This window comes from Falco peregrinus, chromosome 7 (genome assembly GCF_023634155.1).
Source record: "Falco peregrinus isolate bFalPer1 chromosome 7, bFalPer1.pri, whole genome shotgun sequence".
Classification (NCBI taxonomy): domain Eukaryota; kingdom Metazoa; phylum Chordata; class Aves; order Falconiformes; family Falconidae; genus Falco; species Falco peregrinus.
This window is the reverse complement of record NC_073727.1, coordinates 83,073,553-83,099,283: the sequence shown is the minus strand read 5'-3', so window position 1 is coordinate 83,099,283 and position 25,731 is coordinate 83,073,553. Positions and strand designations below refer to the sequence as shown.

The 25,731-nt window shown below is 38.0% G+C and overlaps 1 protein-coding gene across 2 annotated transcripts in view; it reads right to left on the bottom strand.

The window, feature by feature from the left end:
• The window catches only part of BCKDHB (branched chain keto acid dehydrogenase E1 subunit beta), a 131,841-nt gene that overhangs the window by 44,643 nt on the left and 61,467 nt on the right, over nucleotides 1-25,731 (bottom strand). For both annotated transcript variants that reach the window (XM_055810236.1, XM_055810237.1), the window contains exon 9: nucleotides 11,179-11,265. In XM_055810236.1, coding sequence (XP_055666211.1) covers nucleotides 11,179-11,265 — 87 coding nt within the window. The remainder of the gene's footprint in view (nucleotides 1-11,178; nucleotides 11,266-25,731) is intronic.

Genomic DNA, 25,731 nt, shown 5'->3' with positions numbered 1-25,731 from the left:
AGCAGTTTGAATTAAAAATGTAACACTGTAATTTAGAGTAAGTATAAATACAAAACATCTCCTTTCACTAGAACAACAATTTCCAATAGCTAGCAAGATGAACCCGTGGACAGGGGTGAGTGCACAGCAAGGAAAACTTAAATTCTGCCTCAGTGCCCATGTTTTTGGTCTTTTTCAGAATTAGCATATGGAAGGCCAAACACATTGTTCAAGGTTATAAATCACAATGAACGAACACTGATACATCAGCAGGACAATGATGCTAGAGCTGAGCCTCAGGCGTTATCAACATTTGCATGCCAAATTAAATATCAGAACATGATAAAAACGTCCACAGTAAATTCACTAAGAGCATACTTTAACACTATATACTCAACTGATTAAGGCGAATCCAACACCGAATTTGTTCAGCAGCCCAAACTTTTGATTTCACTGAACCACAATGACTCTCAGCATATTCTGCCACTTTACCACTTTGTATTGTCCTGGAATACACTCCTTGTGCCTCTTCAAGAATTTGCACAAAAAAAAAAAAAAAATGAAAAAAGACTTGGCTGCACGCTTGCATATCCCACCAATGCAAGAAAACCAGTTTAGACAGGAGCAGACAAATCGGGTTTGGGGCATCTGGAAGAAACGCTGCCCTCTGCTTAACAGATGGTACAGCTGAAAGGAGGACAGGAAAGTGTCATTTTGCTTCAGTGCCAAAAGCATTTATTCAATATATTACTTATTTTCAAGTAACTCTATAGAAAGCATAGAAGTTAATTACAAGCTCTAAAAATATTCTTTCCCGAGTTGAGTGCTTTCATAAATACTGCCTGCTCTTGCCAGGTACTGCCTACCACAAACGTCTGTCTGGACAAGCAGGCAGTCTCACACTGACCCATCTTAGGCCTTCCCTCCCCATCCACTGCGAGCTGTTTACTGGCACACACCTGTGCTACCCAGCCTTCCTGTGGGCGAACTGGGATCCCACAGCAATAAAGCTAGCATCTGTAGCATACTCCAGGGGATAGGCATTTATTCTCATACACTGGGAACAGCCCCTCAAAATCTTACTGGTGACCTTGTTGTCTCACTTAAAGACTCTTAATGAGGCAGCACTTACTGTCCCTCTCCTTTAAGTGCCTACAGTAGCTGCCAAGCTCCAGTCTCATTCTTACGTCTCTAGAGGAGAAAAAAAAAAAAAGAAACAATAAAAAAAAAAAAACACAAAGGAGAAATAGCTTTAGCTCCTGCCAGCAGTGAGGATACTCCCAGGGTGCATGGGAGAAGCTTACTCCAACCCATAGGTTTTAGACCAGACAGACCCAAAGCCAAGTAGGCAGGGCACACTCACTGTGTAGAAACCCACGTCCAAATCAGGGCCAGTGGGATTCAAGCTTGGGTTAATCATTTGCCATCAGAAGGATGTGCCATGAGTGGCTGGTTGAGGCACTGCCTGCAGGTAGGGCAGGCAGGGCATTCGTTTTTGTCCCCTGTCATGCAGGGAATGAGACTCTCCCCAAAAAACAAGAGAAGCAAGGCTGCATGAGGAACCCTATGCTGGGACGTATCTTAGCACACGTTCCCGCTCCTGCATAGACCTTTTCATGAAGTGCTTCAACAGAAGCTGAAGAGACTTCAAGCTGAGCTGCAGATGAATAAGACATTTTCATTTTTCTTGTGTCTGGAGACTGGACTAATTGACATGTAAACACTCTGTGTTTACAACTTCATAGAGAGTGCATTTTGGGGCAGATTTTACAAAAATCCACCACAATCTCTGAGCACTTCATTTTCCAACTTGAATGTTATTTTAGGATTTGGGGGTTGTTTGCTTGTTTTAAGAAATGTATTTAAGAGTCTTACACAGTACAGACAGATTACTGTGTGCCTCATTTAATATTTGGCAACATTCAATTCATTAAATCATTTTTCTCTTCTTAGTACTGAATTTTTTCCAACCTAGAGGAGCACACTACATTCCCTTGTAGCCTGAACTGATAACACATGCCACTACTATAATGATTTTCTGTTTGCAATTTGCATCTTGGAGAAATTTGTTCCTCCCTATGTCCACCAAAAATAAAATAAGCATGCATGAAGTTTCATGAGTAAATTGGACTTTATGACATGATAACATCAAACAAAACTTGGAAATCCATTCATCTTGTGCCGCATTTCTTACAGTTATAAACCAAGAATTCTGGATGTGTTATAGGTATCAGAATATAAGAAAGACGAAAATTAAGGTATTTCCACACAATGAGTCAAACTGTATAGTAAGAGACTCCAGTGTAACATCCAGAAGAATTTTGGCCCCAAAAAGTTCGTGTGGAGAAAGTACAGGCACTGTGTGTTAGATTTTTGGTTCCCTTTTAAAAAGTGATACAGACTCAGAAAAATACCACCTCTGCCAGACAAACACAACCACCAAATCCCTACAGCTGGGTTCACAAGCCTCAGGTACTATGCAGGCACTGGAGCCATGAGGGTAAAGGTCTAGAAGGGGGCACATAGCAGAGTACAAGACTCAAAACTTGCTCTTCTATTTAAAACAAAACAGAAAATCTCAAGTGTTTATTGCTGTATCCAAGCTCTTTAGAAAGCTCTTTAAGATAGAGAATAGCTTGTCTTGATAATTAGTATAAAAGATTCACATTAAACTCACAAGTCAAATTCCTAACATCAAAGATTTTCTGTATTTATTTTACTGAAATTTTCATTATCACTAGTGAATCTTAATTTTTTTAACATTTTTGTACTACACTAATCTCAGTTTTTCTTGATGAATGACAGCTTTATTTTCTTTGAGAAATCTTGGTTTTAAAACATGCTGTTTTAAACATCCAATCTTATTTTCTACATTGCCTACCAAAATATGCTGATGACATTCCATACTATGCAAGACTTCACACTTGCATAGCAAAATTGCTTCTGTTTCATGCTGCACCATGAATTGGGGATTGCTGAACTGCCTATATTTGTATTTCATAAACACAAGGAACATCTTCATGCACCTTTCATATACACCTTTGCCTCAAGTCACTGAATGGCAATGTCATGTTGAGGATACTTCCCTTACTACTCCCAAATACTTATTAAGGAAATATTTTTTTTTCCATTATTCTGGCTTATTTCTATATGTTCTGAGTTTCTTTTCCTTCAAATCACTGCTCTTTTTTCTATGGTATAACTATACATTTTATGCCCACCATGGATTTACTTCCCTGTGTTTATTCCAGCTTTTCTTTATATTCTACACCAACATTTCCTAGATCATACTCCTAGTGACAAAAACTGATGCTGTGATCTATAAAACAAGGCTTTTATAGCTTGCGATTCCTACTAGATGGGCTAAAAGCGTGTAAGCGGCAAAGTTAAATAGGACAGCAAATGAAGGGCTACATTGTGTCGGTATTTCATCTCTTCCAATTGTATTGCCTATTGTGACTGTGTCAAAGCAAAGCTAAAAAGCATCCATTCAGATTTAATAACTTTATGTCAGCTGAACAACCAGACTCCTGTACCTGCCTGTTTTAGCGTGCCTTTTTCTTAGGTATCCGTGTTACATTTAGTCCAGAGCCTCTTTTATTTAACCATTCCATAAAACGTTACTCACTGAAAAAAAGTCTATCCTGTGGAAAGCTTCCAGGCTGGCCTGTGCTCAATCATCTTTTCTAATCAACTTGAAAAAATATGTTTGTTATTTCTCCAACTGAACAGGGAATTATTTCAAAATTCCTTTATTTCTGTAAATAAGTAGTTCTAACAATTTGTGCCTCAAACTTCTCCAACTTCTTCAGACATATACCATTATACCTCAACGGTCAGTTCAAAAGGCAAATTTGCTTCAACACATTGTGAGAAAGCATTTAAATATAAATTAATAGTTACACCAGAAGCATTCCTTTCAATAAAGACAGACTGTAATACATGTTTACAGCCAATTCATTAGAATTAGATTTTAAGTGGCACCAGCACAAAATCTGATGTTATTCACCGTAATTTCAAAAGAAATCCCACAAACTAAATTATTAGTTAGTTCCTTTGGCACTAAGTACAGACACACAGATGCATAATCTGAAACGCAAACCTGGTCTCACAAAAATTTTGGAGTACTGCATTGCAATCACTTCCTCAAAGCACCACAAAGAGCCATGGAGGACTGCCACAGCTTCATTGGGAAATTCCACCTGAACTTCTGCTCATGAGAAAACTGGAACAATGGGACTGTTTGGTGTTATCTCAACATCCCAAATTCAAAAGACAGATAATGTAATGGCATAAAAAAAAATATTATTCAGTTCAAACATACTGAAAGCATTTTGTTGTAAAGGTGAAATTTTTTCGTTAGGAGGACTCTAAAATAATAGTCATTTAAGACAGCTCCTGTCCAATATCAGCCTTAGGGCTATTTTACTTTAAATGTTCATACAGCTGAAAAAGTTAATTTTTTTGGTGGTGTTCCAGCTTTTTTTTTTGTTTTGGCACGTTCTTTCTATGGTAAACTGCTTTAGAACAAAATTGCTGTGAAACTTACATCTTTGGTACTCCTGGACATGCCCACTTTTCCTGAAATGCTTCTCATAAAAACAGCTCATCTAACAGTTTCTCCTCATGTCATACACTACCAGGAAATTACACCACTTACTAGAGATCAGGCCTTAGTTTGCAGCAGCAGGAGGAAATCTAAAGCACCATCAATCCAAACAGACAAATATTATTATATCCAATTTTTAGATATAGAACTGAACAATTGAAAAAAGTAGTATCAGGTAACTCAATCCTCAGAAACAGGTTATTCCACTGAATTTGCTAGGACCTATCCTCTGATTAATATCAACCTTTTGGAAGACAAACCCTTACGTAACACTGAGAAAACACACAGAATCCTCTGGAAGGACTCCTGAGGTCTGAGCTCCGGTTCACCTGTACGTTTCTTTGGTAGCTGTTCCCCAGACCTTCACAAGGTGTAGCCAGATGCCCAGGGACAAAACATTTACCAGGCAGTAAGAAAAGAAACAGCACTACTAAAACAGAAAACTGCAGTTAAACCAGAATTGCTCTGTTCTTGCAAGAATGAAGAAAAAAAATGTTCCTTTTTACATCTGTGCAACACACTACAAAAAACTGTGTCCACTTGTTATTTTACAGACAGCAATGTTCTTTGCCAGGGCAGCACACACCTTGTGTTTTAATATCAGTACACATTTTCATGGTGTATCTGCTATAATGTTATTGATGTATACAAAGATCCAATTCCTAAAAGGAGTTTTAAATTCCTTAATTGAAAACATTCAAAATTACTGAGGCATTTTCTGTTTTTCAGTATTTTAGCCATTATTTATAGAGAATAGGTAGAAACCACCAAGACCTTCCTGTGACATACATCTTTTGTATTTGCAAGATCGATGCCAGATGGTATGTGCTAATTCCCTACATCTATTTCAGCCCTATCACAAAATAGCAACCACCACGTTATCATAACCATTACACAACCTTCCCACATATATTCCAATAGAAAGCAACAATGGTGCAACACACTTGATGTACAAGCCCTAAAAAACAGGAAATGAAAAATCAAGCCACTAGTCAGTACATCCTAATCCTTTCCCAACAGGCACGTCTTAAACAACAACCTATAAATTTCCCCAGCAGTCTTACTTCTGTTCTTTTCCATTTCCAATTTCTAAATATATTCTCCACCAAATTGCCTTCACTTCTCAGAACAACAGTATAGGTTTTGTAACACAGTTTGGATAAAGCAGGACAGGAAAGGTCACCTGAACAACAACGAACACTATGTATTGTACTATTCCAGTTCAGTGGTGACAAAGCCTTGTGGTTAAGCACTTGCTATTTTTTGGACCCAAATGTGCCAGAAATTAAGCAGAATGGTCTTTAATGTTGAAAGCAGGGTGCACATTCTATCATATACAGAAGCTACATAAAACCAGCAAATGGCAAGAACTGCATATTATATCTGTGACTTAAAAATTCAATTTTAAAGACAAAAGCTATGTTTCAGGCTTACATGAAATTTTTCTCAAAATTGTGTAACTGAAATTTTTTTTAATGAGATATGAGACAGCATTCTTTAGATTGCCATGAAATTTTTAGCCATACCCAAATTTCAAGAACTCTCTTCTAATACATTATGTACAAACAAAATAGGCGTTTGACATTTCATATGGAAAAGCCACCTACTTTTAGAGGAAAGAAAAAAGTTTCATTTAAGTTCTGTCTAAAACAGAATCTGAGAATTCTCTTCAAATCTGGTCTGTTGCTTTGACCACAATAAAATTCTGACTGCTTTCAATGTAAGTTTAGCTTTCTAATATATTACATCCCAGAGTAAAAGAGAAATCATTTGGAAATAATATGAAGAGATGACAGTAATGACTTCTTAAAGAAAGATTTCCTTTGAGTTAGTTCTAGATGAGCCTGTCAGTAACCACTCATTGCTGAAACTAAAATCTTTATAATCTACAGCACTTCCAAACGATGATGGTGGGTTACTGCAGATTACAGCTTTATGTTCGGATCCCTTACTCCTGTTACTCTGCAAACTCAACAGAAGTGCTCCATCCAGAAGGAACTCAGCTTTCTACAAAGAGATCAATACAGCTAGGCTCAAAGGCTCATTCTAGTAAAAGTCAACCAGAATAACGATCCCTTCATTTGCAAGAAAAAGCAACACATTACAAGTTAAATCAGAGGGGATGACACAACAGCAGCTACAAATAAAGAGATCTGATAAAAGGGTTATCAACCTTTGCAAGCATGAAAGACTTCTAAAATCAAGGATTAGTTCCTCATGCAAGTGAGTTCATTTTCCCTTGAAGAATCTACTGTTTCACAATCCTCTACTAAGTCTTGCACTTCTTTCTGAAATTGTGTCACACCCACCATCACCTTCATTTTGTTGATACAAGAATGACAAGGAGGAAGTGGGACTGCAAGCTCCTGTTCTGTAATGTAGCTTTTTAGTACAGGGGCACTACTGAAAGACAATCACGGATTAGAGTTTAACCTAATTTCAGAAACATTGCTTTAATTAGAGAAACAACATGCATCTAGGTTGGTCAACCTCAGCTATAAGTAGCTCTGGAATAGCAGGCACTTAAAAGATGAAACATCACAAACTAACTAAAATAAAGTGATCACAAGATTGAACAAAAGTGGAAGGTAGAATAATACAGCATGTACCTACATCACCCTGACACAACTCCCTAAGACCAAGATCCTCGATCTCTCCAGTTGCTGACACCTGCATACACGATTCCCTACTCCCAGTCCCACTCCAGCTGCTGGGACAGACATCCACCCCGACTTACAGACCACCGCAGACACACGCACCCTGCAGACCCCTGCAGTTACTGTGCTTTGACACTGCTGTCTGGCCAGTAGCTTGCCCTGGATCCTTGATCTCCCTTATTGTCTCAGTCACCACCAGACACACACACCAACAGGTCTCTCTCTGTTGACCCCAGGCCCTACGGTCTCTCCAGTAGCTGGCTTGCTCGAAAATCCTGGTTCCTCCAGTAGTCAACTTGCCCAGTTGACTCCCTGAGACACACACAGATAGAGAGAGATGCACACTTGGCTCACTTAACCTAGTCCAGACTGGTATTCGCTAGTGACAGACGCACTCGCACGCTGCCAGCCCAGCGCCCTGGGCACACTGGCCCCCATGACTCCAGTGGCTGGCACTCAGACCTCCATGCACACATGTGCACAAAGGATAGAAACTCTGAGTCTCACCCAGGAAAATAGTTAGAAATGGAGTTTAATGAGAAGACAGGACATATGCTGATCAAGCACGGGGCACGGCCAGTCATGCCCACCAGCCTGTTTATATGCGGCCAGTCCTTTTTACCCCTTCATCTCTCAATTTTCCCCCACCTATGCCTCCCCAAACCACCTTGGTCCCCACCTCTCCCCATCTTCGGTTCTTCCTCTAAACATCCCATAAATCGTGTATGATTTCAAAATGCTCCTCCCTGCATCCCATAATAAGTCCCAAAGTCTATCAGGCAGCAACCCCCCTCAGTCTGCACAGTCATCCAGAGTGTGCCTGACTCCTAGTGCTGGGGGTCGCCATCCTGGCCCACAGGGCTGATGCTGGGGACAGCCCTGGCAGAAGCTGAGTGTCAGGAGCTCCATTTCTTCACCGGGGTGCCCCTGCCTGACGCTGTGCCTCTGGGCTCCTTTGTGTCTGTCTGTCTGTATGAAGATGAGCCTTTTATCACACAGTTTAACCACTGTTAACATCTACCACTTCTTCCCTCTAATCCCTCTCTCTTGAAAACTCTTGTTTCTCTCCTCCCTCCCCCCCTTTTTTTGTAAGCAGGGACACAAATACTGGATTTACATTCTTTTCTATTACAAGTGATTAATGTACTGATGATTTCCACACCCTCATTATTTTGGAATTATTTTGGAAGTGACAACTCAGTGGGCCCTTCTCCAAGGCTTCCCATACTGTGCTCCAACTGTATGCCTTAAGCAAAAGCTTAGTGCCCTCTCTGCTGAACATGAGTATTTTGCAAGCTTTTATACAGAATATAATCAAATATGAAGTATTGTGTACCTGTACTGAATTTATCTGTTGCTCACTTCAGAATACCCGTTGAGATCACATTTGAAGCATCAGCACCAAGGGTAAAGTCATACCACGCAGTTTTAGCAGCACCATTTCATCCTGTTCTTTGTTTCATGTGTTTGAGAAAGAGTAAATGACTACTCAGTAATGTGCCCCTTTAAAATATTCTGTATGACACAAAAATCTTATTTTATATGCTCTCCAAACACTGTTTTTAATCTCACATATGCAAAAAGAAATCTGTTTCATATAGTTCATGAGCGAAAGCCATCATTTCCATTCGTACTGTTTCCCTTGAAGTGTACATTATTATGAAGTGTTTGGGACAGTTAACTTTTAAAATAACCTATGTACTTCTATTCACCTTATTTCTATGATGAGAGACCTCACAGCAAGGAAGGAATAACAATATGGAAACTAACCATCTAATCCAACTGGACACACTTTATTGAAGTCTTATTACTTCCATGTGTAAGAGGAAACTAAAGCCAATTGCAATCCCTGATTTTTGGCATTCTCAGTATGCATTGTGTCCAGCAAAAGAGAATTTCACTTTTCCTTTTTATTTTTACAGCACAGTGATACTAGACATATGGACTTAACTTGATCATTTAGAGATTAAGTGTTTTAACTGAATAAAAAAAGCAAGGTCTTTATTATGCCTAAAGCCATACTGTTTTGTAAAAAAGTTGTAATGCTTTGTAAATATTATTCTAATCTCTTTTGCAGTATGCATATTCTTAAAAATAACTGGTATCAAAATGTTAGTACAGATGACAGAATCGTGAAGAATGGATATAAAGAGTAACGACAATATGATTATAACACAGATTCAAGTCAACCAATTTATACGAAAGAAACTTGTCATAGACAAATTCAATGCCAAAGAGTTACAGTCCAGTTTATTCTGAGGTAGCTCGCGTGATAAATCAACTAATATTTCTCAAGATACGTATCCTAGTTTCCTAAAAAATACAAATATAAAATTAAGAGCTACTATCATGAAACAAGTATTTGCTTTCAACATTGACAGAAATAAGCAGCCCTTTATTAAAGCATTTAAAACTTTGTTTTCTAAATAAGTGCTATTTGTCAAAATAAATCTCATATGAAAAACAACTGCAAGATAGATCTACCAAGTAAGTGACTTTCTTAGTGAAGGCCTGAAGAGATTAAAAACTCATTTTGTAGTTTCAGCAATATATTGATCATCCCATGCTTTTCCAATATATTTACTGATAAGGCTTTTTTTCTTTTTAACTCACGTTTTTCTCCAACACATATGCGTTCCTTTGTTATGCCAATAAATTATGAGGTGGCTGCACGGCTTAGAATAGTTTTCTCCTCAAGTGTTAATAACAACACAAGACACTAAAAGACAAGCTATTTTGGTTGAGTGTATTTCACATTTTTGTAAGAATTTAAGAAAAATCATCACTTTCACCACTCATGGTTGGCAGTACCTTATGACTTTATTAGATCTATTTTAATTAAAGAGGCTACCTATAAAAGAAAGGAGGTCAAATATTAGTTACATAGGAGGTTTATAAATATTTGGTTCTTAACAGAGGCAAAAATTTGGTAGAAAAAATTAATGATCTTCATATAATTATAACAAAATGAATACAATTGTTCTTTAAAAGAAATTGTACCACAATGCTCAAGAAACAGTTTTCAGGCTCCTTATGCATATTTAATTCAAAATTACATTCCCAGAACTATTCCTTCCTACAAAAAGGCTAATTCCCAAGCTTTAACTAGTGCCAGTATGGTTTATATTTTGCAAATTTTAGAATCCCTTTCCTCTCTAGTCTGATAATTTAACTACTCTAAGAATAGAGCAATCGGAAAATAGCGATCAGACTCTGATAGACAGTTAGTTTAGATGTTTCTGAAAACCAGTATCACTGAGGTGTGTAGGAAAGAAAGAAAAGTTAGGGGGAAAATCTGTATGCAAGCACAGATACAAAACACGTTAGAAAGCTCAAAAGGCTTTCAATAGAAGTTGAAGTGTAATGCTCCAGGTAACTGATGCTGATGTATATCTCAACCTTAGAAAGCCGTCTGTGCATACAAACTCTACACGTGTGTGAGCATCACCACAACTACACATGAACCACTTCCACAGACTGCTTGCCCGACGAGATCTCTGAATGCTATGTCTAGCACCACATTATTCTGTACTGGACCTGTGTGCTTTTTCTGTGTCTGATTTCAACATTCCTAGAATGTATTTTTAAGAAGCTTTGAGTTAAAAATATGAGAAAGGTAAAAAAGTACATTAAAACCAGACTATACAGACAGATTTTCCCTTTGCATTTGCAAGTGCACCCTCCCTGCTTTTCAGTGAAGGTTACATTTTCTAGCTTAGCGCATGGTATACACAGTGCCTGGCAGGTACATGATTTCTCAGCTGTTCAGATAAACTAACACAAGCATCCACAAAACAGAAGTTTAATAAAAATGTACAAGACATAACTTAAAAAAATATTTAAAACTCTACTTTTAACGTAGCAATAAATATTCCTTCTATAGGTATCCATATTCAGCCATGCAAAACACTTAAATACAAATAACATGTGTACCTGAACTGTAGAACTGATTTCAGATGCAAATCCTCCTGTCAAGGGAGCCTCATGGCTAATCAGCAACCGCCCAGTTTTCACCACCGACTGAAAAGGAAAAACAAACCCAAAAAATGTAATCAAACTACAGCTCTTGTGATTTTTTTACTTGTACTAATTGTGGAATATATGAAAGATAGGAAATTATTAGCAGTGTTAGAATGTAGCTACTTTTCCCCTCTTGCAATTTCACTGAAAGATAAATCATCCTAAAAATCTATATGGAGTAATTAATAGGATGTTTTTTCATTTACTATAAAAAGTGTTTACATCTTCTGCTATTTTAAGCAAATATCAAGAATAAAAATTGATTCTGTTGAATATGAATTTACCCATTTCTGAAGAGGAGTAAGAATTTTCACAAGAAGTCAGTAAAAATACGGATCCTGAAAATACTACGACACGCATGTGAAGAAATCCTTCACTGATACATATCTCTGCGTAACCAGGTCCTAGATAAAGCCATGAATCACAGCTATTCAGAAAGTGTTAAATAAAAATTTTAGCAAGAAAGCGATCATGTGGATGAATGCTGCCTATTTAAATTTTACATGACAATTAAAAGCAACATTTTCTAATTTTAAATACTGTGCAAATATTGAGATTTATGTGATCTACTTCATAAGTCATTACATAGCACAATATATACAGAAGGCGATCTAAGCATTTTTTTTAATCAAAAAGCAAACTGAGTTCATTGTGAAACATAGCAATGAAAGCAAAATATTTTTAATCTGATGTGAGTACAAAGCTTTAGCACACCCACGTACTTCGATGTTTATTGCAACTACATGCTGAATTGCCTAGAATCTAACAATATCAGATACCTTTGGTCACAAATATGGTAGCAAAGTCTCCCTTTCCATAACACACATTTTATGATTTCATAAAGTGCATTAAAAATTTCATGAAACTTTTTTTTCATGAAACATGAAAAGTTTCATGAACTTCTAGAGACACATCAGGGAAAAAAAAAACATCAGAATAATGTGTATGCTTATCTTTCAAGAACAGTTACAGTCTGATTTTTAAGAGAAGTACATAGTGTACTGCTGGTATACCCTTAGTCATCAAGCGGAAAGGCCCAAGACTGTGCTAGCTATCAGGTCAGATTTTCTTAATGCTGTGATCTTCAATTTAACGTCTACACCAGCACATTCTCCAGTCAGGCAGCTCCATGCTGTCTGTGTAACAGAATACATAAAGGCAATGCTTTAATTATACAGTTTTCCTTCTGGTTCATGTACTTTTCCAATTCTTTTGCTTTTCTAGCAATGACTCAATCAATGGCTTTAAGTAGCCCATCCACAGATGTACTGGCAAGCCATAGGCCAATAAACAAGATGTTCCATATACTGTACTGTGAAGTGGTTTGACAACATTCAGAGCTAAACAAGAGAGTAGAAGGCATTTCAACAGTTGGAAAGTAATCCACCGTTATACAGGCTGTTTTCCTGAATTTCTTTTGCCAGCACTGGCAACTCATATCTAAAAGGCAGAGGCATTAACTGCACGATAAATCTGTCCAATACATCAAAATGACAGTTCAATGAACAAAATGTACAGTCCAGTTTTAAGTTGATATGACAAAACTGAAACAATCAGTTTTAACTTACTGTTGTAAAATTGATACAATTAATCAATTTTAAAGGGTTTTCTGAAATCTTTTTAAACAAACTTTCTTTCGCATGTATTTGTTCTGAGAGATTCACACTCTGAAACATTACAGGCTACCATAAAAGTTACAGATTTGGTTTCTCAGAATGTAATAGTATGAAACAGACTCTTTTAGAACGCATGTAAGAAAATCCACGAGATCAGACAAGTAATCCAGCAGTCCAGTATCCTGTTTCCACAATGGAGATAATCTGATGTTTAGGAAAGAGTAAGAATAGGGCCTCTAACGTTTTTTCCTTCACTATTTCTCAGCCTCCAACTATTTTCACATCACACGTTTCCCAAGTCCTATATGGCTTCTAGCTCAAAGTAACTGGTAACTTTTCTTGCATTAATTTATCTGTTCTCAAATTGAACACACATAAACAATAAAAAGAAAAAAAAAATGAAAAAAAATCTTATTTTGGAAACCTCTTTCTCCCTGTATAAGAAATCCTTATTTTTACGTATAATTCCCAAGGGCTTCAAGGATTCCTTGCCTGTAGGAGCTTGTTAAGAGTAAGCAAGCAGCTGTGATCACCAAGTATCACATACAAGCATCTCAACGCTGCTAAAAAGCACTATATGCCACTCCTGGTGGGAAACCAGGTTAGCGTAATTTTGGAGGGTTTAGTACCCATCTGGTTTGTTCAGGGTCAGTGTGGATACTTGCACCACACTGTGCCACGTAGAAACACCTTAAAAATTCTCCTAATGGTTAAACCATAATTGAATTGAACAGCAATTAACATCATACTGCACTGCAAAGAGCCCTGGACTTTAAGGAAAGATGTGAGTATTGTGATCCCTGAATATTGCAGGCTCCCCTGCATCAATTTCCAGTTCACATTAACAACTGTTCCTAAGCTATAGTAAGTCCTTCAGAAAAACACACAATATTAATTATGTTCTTTCCAGTGTTTACAAACACATCACAGCTATTGGTAAGTTGTGTTTAACTGCCTTCCCTGTTAAAATTTTGCAGCTTATTTCCAAATTAATTTGGCTGACTTCAGCTTCAAGCTGTTGGTTCTTATTTTACTGCTGTTTGCTAGATGGAGAAGCTTTTTATTATCACATTTCTGCTCACCACATGAATATGTTAAGATTATGATCAAATGACCTCTTAACAACACTTTTGCTAAACTAAACAGACTGAGCTCTAAATCTTTCACCATACAGCACACTTCCAATTCCTTCATAATTCTTACAGCCCTACCCTGAATTGTGTCCAGTTTTCAATGTCCTTCTCAAAGTACACCCATCTGGAACCAGCAATCGAGCCTTTTTCAGAACAGTGCCAAATACAGAGACAATATAACCCCGGCACTGCAGCTCTTGGATGTATGCTTTTGGCCAAAGCATAACAACATGACTCCAGCTTCAACTGATGACTGTGATTCCCTGTTCTTGGGAAAGAGAGTTTTGTCCTTAAAAGATAATTGCTTCCTGGAATAAAGATGGAAATACAGTGTGCATCTATTATTTCAAGATACAAAATTATATTTGGATATGCTGAAAAAATTCTTGTGCCTGAACGCAACTCAATTAACCTATATTCTCTTTATCAGTGACTATTTTATTTATTTCTCCAGCTGTTTGTTACCTCTAACTTTTTATCAGTAACAGTTTAAAACGATTTCTCAGTGACAGAAATATTAAAACACAGGTTAAAAATTCAACTCTAGGACTTTACTATTTGTGACTTTTTTCCATTCACTAACACTGCCCTTCTATGCCATACAGTTAAAATCAGAGCAGCACTAATGTCGTATTTCTCAAACTATGCTAGTTTGTTTTGTGAGCATCTACTGAAGTGTTCTCAAACAACATTAAACTGTTGAACATGTATTTCCAAGTTATTTTTGCCTAGCTGCTTCATCCTTGTTGATTTGTTCCTAGTTTTATAGATCATTATCCTTAACTGATTTGGTACACAGCTTTTTATAGGAAAACTGATCTGTAAGGTATCAAGACTTATAATAAATTCCTTGTTGAGAGATACTTTGGTTCAGCAAACATACTGGGTCTCTTTATGCACCCTTCATTTTAATTTTGATATTTTTTTCATCTTACAGATGAAAAAACTATACAGTAATAACAGCAGCCAATAGCAAGAGATGTAGGGTTTTTAAACAAAATTTTAAAATATATGTTACTATGTAAAAAATGTTTAGTCCATATAGAAGAAAGCCATAATCCATGATGAAGATATAAGAAACATTTTCCTACATTGGTAGTGTTCTAGAATGGCTAACTTCTTAAATTTCTGTATCTTCATATGGAAATTTAATCTTATTTCTTGGAAGTACAATAGTTCATCAGTTAAAAGTGAAATTTTCAGAAGTAACTGCTCTAGAGTCTATAGGGCACAGTGGACATTGTCAATGATTATTTGACGATACCAATGCTCTTCTACAAAAACATTAATTTCATAAGCCCATTGAAGGAGATAATCTGATTTATCCTGCAGCGGTGTACAGTTAGCACAAAGCAGCAGACACCGCCCCAGAGAGATTCAGAGGCAGATCAGGATTTGCTCACAGAAAGCTTCAGCAGCGCTCCCTCCCTCTGGAAGGCAGCTGGCACAGGTCATGGCACACCGCTATCACCTCTGCTATATCCAGTCACTACAGAAAAAACTCCAGGACTTTCAACTACTAAATTAAGCCTACAATAAAACCAGAAACCAATATTGACTATACTTTTCCACCTCAGTGTTGTTGTCAGGACTGTTTTACATCAGTGTCATCCACAAGGACTACAATTGATACTGCGTCAGAGCAAAAGGCTAGCTAGATGATCACCCTGATAATGAAATGTAAAAAAAAAAAAAAAAAAAAAACCAACACAAAACCCTAATGCCTTTGCAAGACTAATGCTTTCAGACTGCAGCCTGAAGGTTTTCTGAACTGCAGCCCAGCATTTTTGCAGTGAAGCAGCTGAGTGAATTATTTTCAACCTCCCTGTCCACACTCTTTATCCAAGAGTTTCTATAATCACTTTTCTGTTCAACTCTCAATTTGTCATGTTGGCCACTCTCTCCCCTCCTACAGGCACCGATGACAAAAAAACCAACACAAGTTTGGCACTTCCAAGGACCTTGAAATCTAAGTGCTGACTCTACCAGTAACACACTATGCCCTTACTTCAGAGAAAGCAGATAAACTAAAATGACTTTGATGGTAAACTGCATTTTACACTGTTCATCTCCACACATAGCAACACCACCACTTCCAGTGTAACCAGCTGCTTCACTAACACAGCAACTGCCTTTAAAAAGAAATGCTCAGTCAGAATTTTATTATAAATGGCTGTTCTTGTGTCACAGTGGCAAGTTGCCTATTTTCATTAAGAAGAAAATGCTGTTCTCAAAATAAACAGGTTTTCCATCTCTTACAGAAAAGGAATTGTTTTGATGTTCACTTTCACATTTAAATTTCTGCATACTTTTGATTGTGGTCTTCAGTGACTATGAGAATTTGCTGCATAACCGAGAAGCTAGCTTTCCAAAATAATTTTACAGAAGCTGGCAAAAGTACTAAAATCATATTGATATTATATCCCATGCACTACATTTATCCCATTTATACATGCACTAAGCATGTCTAAAATTATAAAATTGTATAAAACCGAACATAATAGATACGTGCCTTTACTGAAAGCCAACCAGAATACAGAAGCTACAGAAGCTTTGCGAGCTTAAAGAACCACAAACTTGGTAGTTTCAATAAATAACTTGAAAAGCATTTTTTCTTTTTCATTTTTAGACCAGCTTTAAAGAATCTGTTTGGAAATCGTAAAACTTATGGGAAACTACTTTCCCCAACCCATTAGTTCTACCCTACTTTTAATGTTTCAGTAACAAATGAAATTGCATAGCAGCATTCTTGGTACTGAACGGGGATAGAAATAAGATCCCAGATTTCTATTCAGCATCTCCCACCGGGAAATATATAACATTATCTACTAGATGAATCACCGAGGATTATGTTTACTTAGCACCTACAGATCCATAGGTTGACACATCCCAGATAAGAATTGTTTGTGCATGTGCCACACTGACAATCTTAGCAAATGCAGTTATTATGTCTCCAGTTTCCAGACATCCCAGAGCCTTATTGGAGTGGTGGGATCTCTAGAAAAGCAAATAGGTCCTCAAGCACCTTTTTTTATTAGGGTGCCAAAAGAAGTAATACAAGGGATGAGGAATAGGATGTGTCCTAATAGCCTGGACATGAGAAAGCCCTGTAACTTCCTAATGAGCATGATCTAGTTTGCCAATTCTGCCAATTGCCCTGAAGAACTACCTTCTCCTAGAAACAGTAAAAACTAGGAATAGTATGCACTCTTTAAAGCTCCAACTGAAGAAAAAATATTAAATAATTAATGTGAATTAAAATAAAATAACATTATTTGGTGTGGATTTCAACAGTACTAAATTCCCAGAGAAGGAAAATGAGAGCGCGCCTTCAAATCTACTATATCATGATATCTACACTACATTCCCAAAAGTCGACTGAAACTCATTTATCAGTAAAATGAAGATGCAAAGACAAACAAATGACACGAAAAAACATTATTTCAGCACACACAGGTCAATAGCCCAAAGCATGAGTAAGATTGCTCAACTACTGGTAATGAGACAGTCAGCTTTACGCTCATTCTGTTAAGATTCACAAGGTAACCGTAAGTATAACAAACATCATAGTATTGCAACAACATCGCAGAGAAACCTAGCTAAACGCTGGCAAAAATGTATGTAGATCAAACTACTTGGAAAGGAAAATAGATCATTCTTACTCCATCACTTAGGAAGGTCATTGGATAAAAATCTTTAACAAAAACTTTTAAAACAACAAAATGAAAAAAGCACAGGCAGTTCTGTAATGAATGAGTATGCTGATTAACAGCAAGGAGCAAACAAGAAATCTAATTGCGTCTTAACTTGACACTAATAACTAGTAGAGCTGTCAATCATTTTAACCAATCCATATCAGCAGAGCACAAATCTTTGTCTTCCTGCTAATAGTTAACCAAAAAGGGAGGATTTTAATCCATTACTGCCTGCCTGTTCAGCTGATGCAGCCAAGGTTTGCACTTTGTGACCTACAAGCCTGGAATTCACTGGCTGCAGATGGGACAGCCGAGGCTGCTGCCACAAGCTGTGGCCCAGGCTGAGCTCAGACCTGCTGCCAGCTGTGGAAGCACAGAATGAGTTTCCCCAAAGCAGAAAGATCTGCAATAAACAAGTTACAGGGCAAGGCTGGCAAGGTCCGTTAGGGCTCCTTGACTGCAAAGAGCGCAAAGATGGAGAGGCACTGATTCTGGTTTCTAACAGAGAAGCAAAGCATGGTCCGCAGAAGGAGACAACACTAACAGGGAAGAGGGACAAGGGCAAGAACAGAACAGCCTTCCGCCAGTGTTCAACACAGCATGCAGCCTTAGCTCCTTAGGGTAATAAGCGTGGGGGTCCTGCTGTGCAGCCCTCTGACACTGTGTCTATACCTTTACCTGCCTTCTCTGGAGCAAAAGGCACAACCAAAATCCCCTAAAACTAAAACCCAGAAGTTTTTAGTATAACCTTTTTTCCCATTAATTTCAAATCAAAGTAAGATGCCAGCTATTAGAACAAATAAACAAAAATATAAAAGTATAATGCATTACAACTCCAAGTATCATAGCAATGAAGTGCATATACATCCATAAGTCAACTGGCCCAAAACCAGTAAACACTTCTTTTCCCTTTAAGCATTTTTAAGCCCATACATGTGCACTACCTGTTGCTGGAGTTAGTGCACACTGTTCCTGTTGTCAGAAAAGTTGTGAATAACATCAGTTCAAAGTTTTCCAGCTACATCTGTGCTGATGGTCAAGAAATGAACCTGTATGTTCTGTTGAGGAATTCTATGTTTATACTAGATGAGCTGGAGTGAGAAAACAAGTTAACAGCCTTGCAGTAATTTTCAAAACCTGTTCTCAGACAATTCTGAGAACTCTAACCATGCAGGAAAAGGAAAATTACCATAATAGGTAGAATACTGATTATTATTTTTAATAATCTTACAGTGTATAATTCTTACAGTGAATAATGAACAGGGAGTGTATTAGGTGTCCCTGTTGATAAATTACTAAGGAGCCAACCAAGCTTTCAAAAAAGCTACTCAAAGACTTCTCTTGCACTTTTTCAGTTTTAGTATGCATATCTAACTACCTGCATGCAGATGTATGTCTATACATTTATTTCCTTTGTTACTGGCTGAAACACAAATATTACATTGATCTCTCAGAAGATAAAGACCAAAATACGTAAAACTCTGAAGACTGAGACAAATAGCTCAAATTCAAATAGCTCAGATTTGTCAAAGCAACAAAAATATTTTGCTCAGAAGTCATCAACTTGTTATGTATACTATGTGTCAGAACATCCAAGCTGTCTCAAAATAAACTACGTCCAACAACTAATTCCCATTTCTCTTACCAGCTTCACTTAAATAATTTACTACTGTGCTCCTCTTTAAACCTACATAGCCTCTTATGGCAGAATAAAAACAGTTCCCAGGAAGAAGTGTGGTCCTTATACCTCAAATAGCACTGCATTAAGCAGTTGTGGCTCTACTGTCTCTAATCAAGTGCGGTCCCTTCAACAGGTTTTCATTGCAATTTCCTCCTATATGGAAGTAAATTTTCCAAGCAATGGATCTGACTAAGCATCTCCTTTTAATAAGAAGGGTTTTTATAATAAGAATTTTAATAGGAAGGATTCTAAATAAAATCAGCAATGGTGTAACAGTCTGCCTGCCCCATTTATTTATATATCCATTTCGTCCTTTAGACTGTGCCCATCCACCTAAGGGCAAGGGCTCTAGCCCTCAACCATCCTGATGGCTCTCGCTCCACCTTTTCTTTTATCGAGGGTCCAAGACTTGAATAATGAGTAGAAGGGGACACCTTCTGCCTTCGATTGCCAGGCCATGCCCCTGCTCACACAGCCCAGGATGCTGTTGGCCGTCATTGCTGCCAGGGCCACTGCAGGCTTAGGTCACTTCACAAAGGCTCCCAAGGAGCTTTGTCCGCTGAGTTGCTCCCCAGACAGGTACTCCCAGCCTGTATCACTGCAGGAAGCTCTTCCTTCCCAGGTGAAAGACCTACTATTATGAAATTCAGCAAGGGTCAGAAGTCAATGTCAAACCATTCCTTGCCAGCCCATTCCTCCAGCTGGTCTACGTTCCTCCAGACAGCAGCTTCGCCCTCAACCATACCGTTTGCTTCCCCACTCCAAAGTTTGGTCTCGTCTGTTAAGCTTGATGAGGGTGAACTCCACCACCCCTTCCATATCATTGATAATGATGTTTAAACAAGACAGGTCCTAGTACAGACACCTGTGGTACTTGCTTGCCACTGGCCTCCAGGTAGAATATCATATTCTACCCATTAACCATGGCCCTCCAGACCCAGCCACGCAAACAGCATTTTACTGCTCCAGCTGTCCATCTGTTCAGATCGTAACTTGGATACAGGAATATTCGGAGAAATAGTATCGAAAGCTTTGCTGAAGTCAAGGTAAGTGTCATCCGTTGTCCACAGATCCAGACATTTTTATCATCGAAGGCAATCACGTTGGTTGAGCAGGAGTTAGCCTTCGCAAGGCCATGCTTACTTTCCTTCATCTTCTCCTTAATATGTCCAGAAATTATGGGAAACTTTCAGTCTGGGTGAAGAACACTAGTTTTAGTGATTAAAACCAGCATCAAAGCATTTACTGATAATTCTTTTATGACATACGTCTTCCTAAATTTGGTCATGAAAAGGCAACTGAGCACTCATTGAAGCAAGAGACACGCATCTGTAAGCGGTTTGCTGCCGGTGAGATGTCCCACAGTAGGGGGCACCCCGGCAATCCCAATACACATTTGCAAAACTGTATTCTATATTATTACTTCAAAACTGCAACGGTGTTTTTCTTTTTCACACAACTCTTCTGTCACATCCAGATGACGGGGCAGAGTGCACCCTCAGCAGTGTTGCAGATGACATAAAACTGGGAGGAGTGGCCAATAGGTCAGAGTTGTGCTGCCATTTAGAGGTACCTGGACAGGCTAGAGAAGTGGGCTGGCAGGAACCTCATGAAATTCAAAAAGGGAAGTGCAAAGTCCTGCACCTAGGGAGGAACAACCCCATGCACCATTATATGCTGGGAGCTGCACAGCTGGAAAATGGCTTGGCAGGAAAGGGACATGGGCGTTCTGGTGGACACCAGGTTGACCATGAGCCAGAAATGTGCCCCTGCAGCAGAGGTGGCTAATGGTATCCTGGGTTGCATTAGCCAGTCAAGGAAGGTGATCCTTCCCCTCTACTCAGCATTGGTGAGGACACGCCGGGCGTGCTGTGTCCTGTTCTGGGCTCTGCAGTACAAGAGACATGGACATACTGGAGAAAGTGCAACAAAGGGCCACAAAGATGAATGAGAGACTGGGACTACAGGATCTCATCAATGTTTATGCATACCTGAAGGGAGGGTGCCAACAATACAGAACCAGGCTGGTTTTCAGTGGTACCTAGGGACAAGACTGCATAGCTGCTTTATGCTATTATGCTGACATTGCATTATGTGCTGGTTAAATCTCACCGCTTTGAAATCCACATCAGGGTGGATCTTTTCCCCAGTTTAAAGTGTATGCATGGCAAGAACAGTTCATAAAGAACTAATGTGACCACAGATGGGATGAACATATGAAACATCTGGCAGAGAAATGTTAACGCAACCATAAAACTTACTGCCTTAACACACCAGGATTTTATTATTCCAATATGTATCGTTTTACACTACAAATGCCAAAAATAATTCTGAAAGACTAACACAGCTCCTTCCTGCATAGCACCAAAAACAATGCTGTAGTGTGAAGACAGTGGTGCAGAGATAATAAGAAATGAAAACAAGCACAGAGTAATGCAAAGAAGCCCAGAAAATTTTAAAAATTCCTATCAAAACTAAAACATTTGGCTACAGGACGAAGCGGAACATCCTAAGAAGCAATGAAGGCCATAACTGCTTTATTATCTACTCTGTACATCCTACACAACATTGTCAGGATATGCCCGAGATGTTCAATGGGGAGATTTATAAGCTTCCTGCAAAGCCAGGAACAGATTCCCAATGTGTTAGGCACCATAAAAATACAGGAGAAGCAGAGAATTCTTCTCCAAAACAACTTTCATTTTAAATAGCTGAGGTTGTGAAAAGAGAAGAGAGATACGACACACAGTGGGGTACATCTCAATGAAGTCTGGGCTGCTTGATGTAATTTTTAATAGAAGACTGATTGTCTTCTGATGCCTTGCAGTAAACTTTTTTAAAATAACACTGCTATAAATCTTCTTGTAACACTTCCATAACACCTTTTTATGTACCCTACAAGAGTTAGTTACTAAGAAAACAGCAGCTGCTATTAATCGTAATAGGATGTGAAGGCAATGGGGAAAAGTTAGGTTTTGTGCAGATGGATAATCCTGCTTAACCTAAAACTATTTAGGAACATATTAACCAACTTCAGTAAGAGACAGGCAAAGAAAAATTACTTCTGGAATTCCATAGCGTGACTTCTTGATATCCTTAAGGCATATTGCTACATATACACTGGAATCAATTGTTTAGGAAAGAAAACGGATTCAGAAGTCAAAAGGAAATTTGAAAATAAAAGCCACGAGGCTCATTCTTATCACTTCATATATAGTATATTGATTTTACTGCATTCTTGTTCTTTACCTCTTCACATCTCATTTGTTTTCTGAAATTGGAAGCTTTCCTTAACAGTGACAATATTTTTAATACACATTTGGTGCAAGGAGTCCCTGTTTACTTCTGAGGACCCCACATACAACCTGGTAAAAAAAAAAAAAAAGCTTATTTTGACCAAATGCCTTTAAATCTCCCAGTCATCTTCTAGTAACAACTATGAAAAGATTCCTTAGTCTTTTTAAGTATAAAGGCAACTGAACTAGTGAAAAATATTCGTGAATCCACTGGACTATTAACTCATAATTCCTCAGTATTTTGAGCTATATTTTCCTACTTAACCATAATTAAATACATCTAATAAAAAAAAAAATCTTTCTTTCTGAATGTGTAATGTAAAACATAAAACTTAACAGCAAATGTTAAAACAAGAATGTCAGTGGCAGCCTCCAAACTTCACCAGGCTTGCCAGTAGTTAATAATGCACTACGGAAAAATTTGTCCTTCCTTCCCCCACTAGACTGCTCTTTAATTTGCTGTTTATAGAAGCAAAATTCAGAAGTCTCGGCAAATACAGATGGACAATGCTGCACTAAAGCCATCCTTTTCACTAAAGAGGTCCTTTTCATCCCCAAAAATCTTCATGGGCACATTATATGACGCTCTTCAAGCCTGTGTGGCATTACCACATTCAGTAAACGTTCCATGGAAAGAAGTCCTTTTCTGAGACTTAATATTCCCTTATCATTTTAATTACACTGTTAAACATACAAAACAGAGTTAACTTGCTTCTTCAGTTTTTCTATATTCATGCTCACAACTAACACTTCTTTTAGGTCTCAGAATTCGTAACTCTAATAGCAAATTAATATTTAAATCCCAGATTAGTTCACCCTCCTTTTGCCTTTCAGGAAGTATGTGCATATTGTTTATTAATAATTGCAGATTTTGAAAATTGCAGCCGTCCAACAAACTCCTGGAATAATCAGGCTGTAATACTACATATCCTTTTCACTATAATACTTTTTTTTATTTTTAAAATCCAAAACTGTAAGTTTGAGTGTTTGTTGAGGCTCTAAGCCACTTTTAACGGAAGACTGCCACCTTCTACACCCAAATAGGCAGAGAAAATACCCACACTGCCTAAGATGCAAGTCCCAAACTCTTAGAGGCATCTACCTCAGGACAACCAAGACACCTAAACTCCTGAGACATTAAGAGGATGTTGCTAGCTTTATTTATCCCCTTCCTCATAACCCCCACCTTTCCCTTTCCAGCATCCTAGCTATTCCAGTTGCTCAAACTCTCAGAGTCATATGGAAAACTCAGACAGTGAAGCAGAGTCATAAAACACAATGAGGATGAACAATGGCTCAGATTCCTACAGGCAATTTATTCTTTTATTCTTTATAAAAGATGGGATCTTGGCCAGTTCTGGAATAGCTCCCATAGACAATATATTTATTTGTAAGATTCCTAAGTCTTCTGTTAGCCCAAACATACTACACTTTCTGTGCAGAACACGAGACAAACAAACTCCCAGGTATTTTGAAGGGTGCAAGAGTAGGCCAGCTAATTCAGTCTCATACCCACATCCCAACACACACATGAAAACACCGTCTGGAACAAGTCTTAGCAGTATTCATCCACAAGCAAAACACTGTGCTGCCAGATACGACCCACGTAACAGTCCTTAGAATGATTTTATTGAAGCTAACTATAGGTTTGGAAAACTCAAGTAAACAATTATTCTTAAAAGAAAAAAAAATAAGAAGAGCATCAGGTCACCAAGAAAATAAGTAAACAGTCTGAAATGTTATTGCTGAACCTATGATAATAATTTCATTCTCATCCATAAAATTGCTCGGTAGTTTCTAACCTGATTCAAATAATCATGTAGGACACACAATGGAGCGTCACAGCAAAAGTCTTGCTTTCATCAACTCATGACACAATAAAAGATGCACAGAAACTATAAATGTAAAGACAGTGGTTCAGATAATTACATTAAAACTGTAATGAAAAACCTAACAAAATATATAGCCAATCACACAGGCTATCAGTCAATAAGAACATGCAGCATTTGACTGAAAGCCAGCAGGTAGACCAACAGGAGACTGATGCAAGATAGCCTGCAATTGTCATTTACTACCTAGCTACCTTTTCTATTTTCCAAACGGAAAACTTTAAATGAAACTGATGTTTCTTGAAGCTGTACATGAAAAGAAAGACTGAGAGAAGAAGGATATAAGAAAAAGGATATAAGAATATAAAACAGATAGAAGAAAAACATGAATTCTGGAAAATAAGTAGAGCAGAAATGTAGATGAAGAAAAGAACAAGAAAAAAAAGGCCAAGGCAAGACAGATGCCAAGTTGCAGAAAGGACTTGGATGCAAAGATACAGAGAAAGGAACTGAGAAGTGCTGGCAGTATCAGTTGTGGCATACCACGTGTCTTTTTTTCACCCTGGTTCACATTGCAGTTCTAGCATGACCAGGACTGCAATGAGACTGTTAGGGCATGAAAACCCACAGTTAGCCTGATGTATGCAGTTTGCTCTTTATCCCCATACAGTGGCTCCAAAGATTCCCTTCCATCTGTTTCTGCTTCGTTGTAAGACTCAAGCCTGATGGTCCTCCAAACCACAAATGTAACTTTTTACCTTTCTCTTTCAGGAGAAAAAAAAAAAAATTACACCCACAATGCTCAAAGAATCCCTTCTAAGACGTAAAGTATCTTCAGGCTGCTACATTGAACCGATCTGACAAAGCACCTCACCAACCTTTCAACAGCAAAAGATTGTGCCAAATATCTTCCAAACCTATGTTTTAAAAGTTACTATATCCCTTGTTTATGTTCTTCTGAATCATTTTTCTGTATTACTTCCCATTAAAATTAATTTTTCTAAAGCAACAACTAATTCCTCTTTTCATTCTTTCAGTGCTATATTTTGTCCTATTTTTGTTCCTTCTTCATCAAAACCATCTAAGCAATCCTCAGCTCATTTCTTTAATCTCCATTCTTTTCTACCAGTTACACACGCTCCATATCTGACTGATGTCAACTTATGCAGGAATTAATAGTAATTTTTGAGGTATATACTAATTTTCAGCCTGTTAG